General features: G+C 40.6%; 1 protein-coding gene across 1 annotated transcript; it reads right to left on the reverse strand.

The window, feature by feature from the left end:
- Positions 1-950: 950 nt before the first annotated feature.
- LOC139474903 (all trans-polyprenyl-diphosphate synthase PDSS2-like) lies at positions 951-9,682 on the reverse strand. The gene is made up of 6 exons (XM_071258094.1): positions 9,282-9,682; positions 7,863-8,000; positions 6,430-6,631; positions 5,117-5,365; positions 3,276-3,428; positions 951-1,867 (listed from the first exon to the last, which is right to left on the reverse strand). Exons 1-6 carry the CDS (start codon positions 9,647-9,649, stop codon positions 1,715-1,717), a joined length of 1,263 nt encoding a protein of 420 aa, XP_071114195.1. The 5' UTR covers positions 9,650-9,682; the 3' UTR covers positions 951-1,714.
- Positions 9,683-10,141: the final 459 nt, after the last annotated feature.

The following is a 10,141-nucleotide window of genomic DNA, read 5'->3' on the forward strand; positions in this document are numbered from 1 at the left end:
AAGCTTAGGAGACAAGGCATAAAATTATCAATTCTTTTATTGTTCACTTAAAATTATTTTTTGTCCATACATGGGATAAAATTTGCAATTTGTTTTTCTTGGGTATTTCATGTGTTTCCTTAAGTCCAATTGTTTCAGCAAATCCCTGGATCAATATGCACACGCACATATACATCAGTGAGTGAGTGAGTGAGTGGGTTTAACGCTGCTTTTAACAATATTCCAGTTATATTGCGGCGTGTCAGCTTAATGTGGGAGGAAAGCCCGAAGTGATGCAGGTCTCAGACGTTTACCACTTCGGTGAAACCCACGAGCATGGGTATGGTGCTGACAAACCTAGAAACATAATCAGGCGAACTGGGATTCGAAACCACAATCATAGGTTTCTGGCGTGCCCAAGGGACGCAACTCTGCACAGCGAATCGCGGCGCCTTAGACGACTGGCCCACCCGTGCCCCCACATATACATCAGAAACACAAGAACCCAGTGTACAACATCCCGGTCCACTACCAGCTGATGCAGTCTGGCGCATGTCTGGCTTCTTAAGTAAAAACCAAATATAGTGACATCATCACCAGAGTCCATCTGTCTTTGATGGATTTTTTATTCATAATTATCTGAGAAAAGGGTAAAACATTTAAAGAATAAATCCTGTCAGTTTTGGATAAATAAATAATTGCACAAACACTCAGCAATGTTCAGCTATATGACCATGGTCTGTAAATAATCGAATTTGGAGCAGACAATCCAGTGATTCATATCCTGAGCATCGATCTACGCAGTTGGGATATGATGTCATGCATCAACTGAGTCAGCGGGCCTGACCACCCAATCCCGTTAGTCGCCTCTTGATGGCATGATACATGTGCTCGTGGGTCTAGTGGTGTAACGATACGGCGATACAGTATTGTATCCCGATGCATCGATTTGGAAAGCATACATACGATACATACGATATTTTCATAACACAGTTTTACTTAACCGGTACTTTTAAACATGAAACAGTTTAACAGTTTCAAAGCCAGTTTGTTGTTTTAGTAAAATATACTGTATTGCTGACAATTTGCTGTAACAGTAAAATTTTTAAACACCTTATATCTTCTTCAACTGTACTTGTCACATCTTTTAAGAGAGCAGAAAGACATCAACCTGGCTTAGCTTGTACCAGTAAACACTGTATCGTGTTACGTATCGTATCGCGACCCTAGCGTATCGTTACACCTCTAGGGCCTACAGCCAGCATCCCTCTGGAGTCATCTCCTCTATCACTAACCTTATACCCGACATGACTTAAATAATGTTCAAAGGTAAACCCAATTCACTCACACTCTCTCTTTATCATATTATCAACTTTCATGGCAAGCACATCAGGACTTATAGCAGCAGTATAGATACACTTGTCTATCATCACAAGTGTCATGTTGCTTGTTTTCAGGCTCAATGATCACATTGGTTAGATTCATAAAACCAAGGGCAGGTAACTCTAAATTGTTTCATGCCACTGCCACATGTTGTTATGTCTAGTGAACCTTCATGGCATTTTACATGCCAAATCTGAAGTTGATGGTGACGCCTCAATTATTCATTTTTCAATTATGATATTTTAAGAAATATCACATTTGTCTCCATGTTGAACAATGTTCACAATCATCTTGCCAAAGGATAACGTGACAGCCACTCAATGACCTGAGGATGCTACTCCCAGCATCAGACTTATTTCATGACTGCCTCTACGATATTAACCAGAGCCTTCTTGGCATCAGAATGGGGGAAAACATCTAATGCTTGGATCGCTTTTTGACCATATTCTTCACACAACGCGAGGCATTCGTTCAACGACTGAGAGGACTTGATCATAGACACAATCTGAAACATAAGACGTAAATGAGAATTTTATTCATTTTGAATAAATATTACATAGCATCCTTGACTACCTAGGCTATACCTCCCTCTGTAGTAGTACTAAAGGGTGAGATGATGTGAAATGGGGTTTAACGTCACATTCAAGATTATTGCACTTATATAGCAATGCATGCATATATCATAAGCCTGATCACGAGGGGTAGATTGGGTTTTATGCATCGGAGGCGAGTGGTATAAAACCTAACGAGGGATGCATAAAACCCCAAGTGATCCTGCTACAACGAATTTATCTTACCGACATGTGACATTGAAAAAGAATTAACACAAATTCAAAATTGATAGACAGCTGTTTGATTGAGCTGTGGTTATCTTGTGCTATGCCACGTGACTTCCTTTGACTCGGAAAAAGCGTGCATCTTTTTGCTTTGAAGTAGGGTGTAAGGGATTTATTCTGCCTCTCACAAATCAACCTGCAGCCTGTATTGCTCGTGGCGTGGAATAAGGGATATATTCCCCCGCTGATAAATTGATTCCCCTTCAAGGCGGGTTAAATAGTATTTTATCAACATCACGTGGACCAAACAGATCTCATCATTCTGACTTGGTGGTATGATAATTGTGTTTATGTGCCTGCTTGTACTAGTCCGGACTAATGCCAGTTTTAAAGTGCTCGCCTATTCAGATACTATATGCAGTTTAACATAGATATCCCACTCAGGCACAGTATACCGACTCTGAGCCGACCAGTCCTTGTTTTAGCCCGTTAATACACAAGATGGGGAAAGAACAAGTACCATAATTAACATCTTTAGGTATGACGCAGCCAGTGATCGAGCCACTGACATGTTCCAGCAGACACTCTCTCTATCTACTTGACCACAGAGGAGGTCACTATTATAGGAGTAAAAGTACTCATATTTAAGGTAAATATCTTGAACCTGTTCAGAACAAACAGCTTTGTTTTAAACCTGATTGTAATGATGGGGCTTAAAATATCTGTTCAAGCAAATTACTCATGAGCGAGATAAATTGTGTGTTTAGTTAGTGTGAAGGGAGAACAAGACGATGACATCACTTCCCCAACAGTCTAACAGCAAATGGGTCCATGGTACAGATATATTAATAATAGAAAGCAGATATAGTACCCTTGATAATAGAAGATAACACATCTATTTAACTACAAATATAAGATAGCTACGTGATAAATTCCAAAGAACAATGAAGAACGAAGTGTGGTTTATTTCATGATAAAACATTCTTCTACTTAACCACAAATACAAAACTACATACTTGATTAATTCATCCGTTATGTTATAGCATCCAGTAGATACCAGTGCTTTGTATGAGAAATTGTGGCATGCTATACTTTGGCCAAGAGACATGTAGACAAAGATTAATCAATATCCTTCACCTGTTTCCTGTCGGAGGAGCTGAGAGGAGAGGTGAATGTGTCAAGGGAGGCAACTCCATAAGTCTCTGCATACTTCATCACTGGAGCCGACACTATTGTCAGTTGATCAAGGAATTCCACCGGGTTAAGGAATGGTGCCATGTCTTCATTGAGCTGCATTGGATAAAACAAAGAGAATCAATGTACATATGAAATTGTTCTTGCCTATCAAAATACAATTTACGACAAGTCCCAGGACAAGAGTAAGCCTTCCACTAGCCCTCAGAGTTTGTATTGTAGCTAGTCCTGCTAGACAGAAATGTTTACAAAGTTTAAATTTTCTGTCAGTTTTATTCAGATCAAATTTACCGTATTCGACGTAATAAGCGCCCTGCTCTAATAAACGCCCACGGCGATATTTGCTAATATATTGGCTAGTGAACAATCCCAATTGGCACCCCTTCCGTTTGATCAATGTACACAAGACTTATTTGTTCGCGTATAATACACACTTGTGTGTTATATGCACCCTTAATTATGGACAATTAAATTCTGGGAAAATATATCTGTTGTACATAAACATTTCAGGCTGTCAGCATAAACCACGAAATTTATATTTTAACTCAATAATATTCTAATAAGAGCCCCCTATTTCTAATTTTGAGAGCCCCCTGGGCGTTTATTACGTTGAATACAGTATACCAAAATTGAAGCATTGAGAACTGGTTCAGAATTATAGCCCCCACATGCTAGTCAATACATGCTTCATACTAGTCAATGAAGACGACCATCATTGGTTTTTTTAATACATGTCGTCAGCACAATTTAGAAATCTCAGGCTAGTGAACAAGCGTGAATGTTTGAGGATGGAATCAGATATTTGTAACATGTGGACTGTATTGTAACCACATCACTACCCAATGAAACAATTCCTGGCGTAGGGATACAGCAGCAGCTGCACTACTTGTATCTCCATCTTGACCAGCAAACCATGGTGCTAGCACATGCTTTCCAGTTGTTTTTTGCATGAGGTGGAATCACTCTTGACAATGAAGTACCCGTGCGTCAATTACAGTGAGTGAGTGAGTATGGTTTTACGCTGCTTTTAGCAATATTCCAGCAATATCACGGCGGGGGACACCACAAATGGGCTTCACACATTGTACCCATGTCGGGAATCGAACCCGGGTCTTGGGCGTGACGAGTGAACGCTTTTACCACTAGGGTACCCGACCGCCCTGCGTCAATTACAATACTACAATATTAACCTTCAGTTCAGATGCTGTTAAACTGGTCACACCATCAGATATGGTCTTCTATATGTTTAAAACTTGGGATGAAATGATACAGCAAGGTCACGATACGATATGAATCACTATATACAGGTCACGATACAATATCTATTGCGATACATATATTGGAAATCATGTGGAAACTTCTTGACTAGAAATATTTCAGAACAGGTTCAAAAGGTAAAACTAGCTTTAGACACATGTTCTTAGTGGCTCTTATTAGTGAGTGAGTCCTTATGGTTTTACGACGCTTTTAGCAATGTTCCAGCAATATCATGGCGGGAACACCAAAAATGGGCTTCACACATTGAACCCATGTGGGGAATCGTGCTATTATTAGTTGTGAACTTGAAACCCTAATAACAACACATTACGTGATATTTGCCTGACAAAACTACTGGGTGTCATTAAACGTGTAGTAAGTAAATTCTCTTAGCAAGTGTACCGTCTTGTATCGATACCAAACAAATAAGTATTGTGTATCTATCGTCTCATGAAAACTCAAGATGCACTGGTTCACCGATGTATCGTTTCACCCCTATAGGAATGTCTAAGGACACAAGTACGAACCTGTTGAACGTACGCCATGTTACACCCAAATTCAAACGCTTGTTCCTGAACGTGGTCACTATGTTTCACCAACTCCATGGACGACTTGCAGCTCTTGGCCAACAGGCTGCCAGACGACAGGAATGTTTGTTTCAGCCAATCAGAGAATGTGACAGAGGACGGTAAAACTGGATTGCCTCTCCTGTCCCGAAGTCCTGTAAACTCAGCCTCCATTAGGTCCCCGATTGCACTTGACATGATTTCAACCACCTGCAAAATGAGAGGAACTTTCATGTATGGTCTGGAAGGTAATTTAAGGTACGGACGTTTGCTACAATATCTGAAAAACTATTGGACCTACTCCAGTCAAAGTTGGTATGAGATTATCAAACAGTCATACATAACTGGATATGACATTTAAAGACAATCGGTGCATGAATAAAAAAATCTGTCTATTTAGCTATCACTATATTTAATCAACAACCAAACCTGTTCATCACGGGTTGAACGAGCATTCGATGTAACAGCCATCTGCATAATGCTACCCCTGCGTCACAGGGCCAAATGACACTGTTGAACCAATCAACTTAATTGAAAGGTTGCACGGGAATCATGCACCCACGAATATGCTGTTAGCATTGGGCATCTCAAGTTGAGACTCTCAACAATAATCTCATACCAACTATGTCTGGAGTAGGTTCGATAGTTTTTCAGATATTGTAGTAAACATCGGTACCTTAAATTACCTTCCAAACTTTACATTCAGGGATTAGATGATGTTGTTAGGAGATAACCATTATGTGTTTCAGATGTGCAGTTCTTAATGAATATTTGAATTTCGGGCATCAGATACTCAAAAACACTCACAATTCTGAAAAATGTTTACAAAAGTTATCACTATATTCCACAGAACAGACATGACATCACCCTGGCATGCTGAGATGTCATGCGAGAATGCTTTGAAGTCATGTTTTGTTTGTTGTTTAACGCCACACTCAGCAATATCACAGCTGTATGACGGTGGTCTGTAAATAATCAAGTCTGGTTCAGACAATCGAGTGATTGACATCATGAGCATCGATCCGTGCAATTGGGATCGATGACATGCATCAACCAAGTCAGCGAGCCTGACCACTCGATCCCGTTAGTCGCCTCTTACGACAAGCATAGTTGGCTTTTACAGCAAGCATGGGTTGCTGAAGACCTATTCTAACCCGGATCTTTATGGGTTATGAAGTCATGAAATCAGTTGATAATATATTGGTCCCGTTTATCTAATTTGAAATGACAAGCACAACAATATTTCTTCTCCAAAAACAAAAACATCCAGCTACCTTTGTGTTTTTTAATTCTGCCAATCCTGTTGAGGCATTGGCCAACAGGAAGTCTCCACTTAGGACAGCCATCTTGTTTCCAAACTCCATGTCCTTGACTGGTCCATCAAGAACTGGGTCAAGGTCGGAAAGGTTGACAACTCCTTTGTGAATGAGGTTAGCTGTATGGATCATTTCTGTGACCTCTGCAAGTGACCTTTGTCTGAAAGGGGTAAAGAGGTGAGGTGAGGTGAGGTGAAATTGGATTTAACGTTGCGTCCAAGATTATTGCACTTATATAGCAATGTGCATGCATGTGTGTGTGGCTGCTTGTACTAGTCCGGACTGATACCATTTATCATGCTAGCTGACTGAGATACCATGCCGCAGTTAAACATGAATACCCCACTAAGACACAGTATACTGACTCCGAGCCACCAGTCCTTGTTTTAGCCCCTTAATGACCAGCGCAAGTCAGGGTAACAACATGTACCATCTTTTCACGTCTGGTATGACGCGGCCGGGGATCGAACCCCGGACCTTCTGCTCCCTGGGCAGACGCTCTACCATTAGACCACGGAGGCGGTCTGGAAGGAGTAAAGAAGGGATTCACAGCTAATATGATTCACAGTGAGTGAGTGCATGTTGTAACATGCCTCACTATTCGAGTAGTGTCGTAGTGGCCCAGGTTCATTCCAGTTACAACAAACCAGTGGTTGACAGTGTGAGCAGTGATCCCTGCCATGAGTGTACAATGACACGCAAGCAGACATGTTATACTAAATATTCTGGTCTTCTGGCATGCAAGGGGTTCTGAGAACATATTCTTTCTGTTCGGGCCGGGACAAGTAGCTCAGGTACTCAGATCAGGCGGCTACTGAGTAGGACCCGGGTACCCTAAAGATTACCTGGACCATTGGTTAGTCATGTGACATACTGTTTAATAACAAAACTTATCTAGAACTCCATGGTTACACTACAAGTCACTAAAGTTCGAATTTCTTTCTGACTATACACACATTCCTTTTGAATCGTACATCTGTTAGAATAAAGATAAAACTTAAGTCTTCAGTGTATGCATGACCAGATGGTTTTATAGTGTATCTAAATACTTTTTGCCAGGATACAGTCAAGTAATTCCAAATCGGACATTTTGTACCCACCGCTTGAGACCTATACAGCGGGTACCTGGGTAGGGTCGGGTAATAGGGGCCTTGGGTACCTGGCTTAAATTTGGAATCATCCCAGCCCTGCTCATGCTACTTCCTAAGGAAACTCTAAGGTTCTATTCTACCCCAGAATGGGGTGCCACAGACCCAGGTCCCGTTTCTCAAAGCAATCGTAGCTCTTTGACTATCGTAACTCATAAACTTAAAAGTAAACTTACAACAGTCATAGTGCTTTGTCATAGCCTGGTGTGAGAGCTAACCGATCGGTGACACTTGTCAACTTACCGTGGACATATCCCTGTGATTTTGTCCTTTTCTAGTATCTCTCCTTCTAACTTTGGCCCTGGACCTGCAGCCTTCGACAGCAGCAAGACGATCAGCCCCCGGGTCTGCAAGCCATGTTTTCCATCATACACCAGGCCTCTGAAGAATATGAACAGATTCAGGAATAGACATAATAAATGAATACAAAAAGGTGAAAAAAATCTATGTGGGTGTTATTTGAAGAAGACCGGATTCAAAGCAGTAATAGAATTTTCTTAGAATGCCTACAAGCCTGAATAGCAATAACACCCAGGGACATACAGGAGCACCCCTCCAAAATGATAAACATTCTATCAGCCCTTGGGATACCTTTAACATTAGTGATACTAACTTGTGCCAGTGGGCTATAGTGCTAATGTAATTTTTACCCCTGTAAAAGTCTTTCAGTGCCTAGTCACTGGCTTGATCGTGATCCTTATAAAGCAGATGCATGAAATAATTTCTCAGTGTGATTTCACATGCCTGATTCAATTCTGAAACCAAAATAAAAGAGCTCCGCACAGTGAAGCTGACAATGCAAGTGTTGTGCGGAGTAAACTGGCTTCAAATTGTTTTCAATAGGGACAAACTGAGGAGAAAGCTTGTGTGTTTTTCTTACAGGTGAGTTTTAAAATACTAACTGCCAGCTTGCTTAGATTAGAAACCAGTGTTTATCAAAGCCAAGCCTACAATATAAAAATGCCTGTCGTATAAAGTCAATCGCTTTTCCATCCAGAGTTCCTTGCGGCCAGCCAAGTACCTTTGTCACATCGTCACATCTTACACAGCTAGTCCATTCATGTGTTTTTCAACTGTTTCATTTTGGACAAGTCTACACATTTTGATAAACAAACGTAATGAAATGTTTAACTTTCACTGAGAAAATATTCTAAAAAGTGAAAAATATTTCAATATGTTTATTTGTCCTCCACGTCCTAGTCATCGAAGCCTTACAGTGAGATAGCAATATATGGTCACTTTGATGTGAAAAGTTATATTGTCATGCTCCTCACTGTTGCGGTTGTAGAAGTATATCTATATAATTATGTAAAACGTACTGACCCTTTAACTATTGGTAGGTCCAAGACTTGTTAATTGCAGTGTCACAAAATACAGAGCTATATCATATATGCTCTTCTGATCCTTAGGTGGAAAAGAAAGCAAATTTAACACAACCATACCAATGAGCAAGTCAGTTCAAGCGCTACAACACATCCTGAGTGAGTGAGTATGGTTTTATGCAGCTATTAGCAATGTTCCAGCAATATCACGGCGGGGGACACCAGAAATGGGCTTCACACATGTACCCATGTCGAGAATCGAACCCGGGTTTTCGGCGTGACGAGTGAACACTGTAACCACTAGGCTACCCAACCGCCCCCTACAAAAATCCTGACTTACCTTGCTGTTCGCAGTAATGGATGTTGTGTTCCTACAAGTTTCCTCATGTGAAGAACTACGTTAGAAATTTCATCACTGAGCAAACACCTGAGGCTCATAAAAGATGTGGGATAGCCAACGATCTTTTCAGCATTAGAAACAGCTTTATTCCAATCACTTGGCTCACTGCTGCTCCAAAGGCCGACATTTCTCTGTCCAAGATGCAATAATTTCGGCACCCGTGACCTTGGGCTGACGTAAACATTTGAGAGGTTTCGTGAAAAACTCAAGAAATGATGTCTTCCTCTCCATCTTGAATGAAAATGTTTTGTTTGATTGTTTAACGCGCGCGACAAGCACCTCAGTAGGATCCGTGAATGCGAGCACATCGTGTCTAACTACTTCCTACAAGAAACAAAACAACAAGCGGCCATGCTTGCTCGCAATATTTTTGGGAATCCCCTTCAAATCTATAAATAACTTTGTCGCCCCCATCACAATCAAATTAATTCACTTGCAACAAATTTGCTTCTTGAACATATCCACCTCGATTTGATTTGATAATGAACTTTAGAAATATATCATAGCAATCTGCTTGCATAACTAGTCAATAAATCTATATTGTTATTGTTTGACGGTGTTTAATGAAATACATCCCTGTGTAGTTTTAACATATTTCATTGTCTATAGAGTTGACGTATGGTACAGTTCAGTTTGTATCTTACATTCCCAATATCGATAAGAAGGAAAATTGATGTAGGAAGAATACTTCACGGTATACTGGGGTAAAGAGTGGCTTGCTTTGTTGAAACGCAGTTCCAGGAAAGTGTGGATATAATATTACCGGAAGCAATTACGCTTTACACCGGGGAAAATAGGTG

Source organism: Haliotis cracherodii, unplaced genomic scaffold (assembly GCF_022045235.1).
Source record: "Haliotis cracherodii isolate W230 unplaced genomic scaffold, xgHalCrac1.p SCAF_3, whole genome shotgun sequence".
NCBI lineage: Eukaryota > Metazoa > Mollusca > Gastropoda > Lepetellida > Haliotidae > Haliotis > Haliotis cracherodii.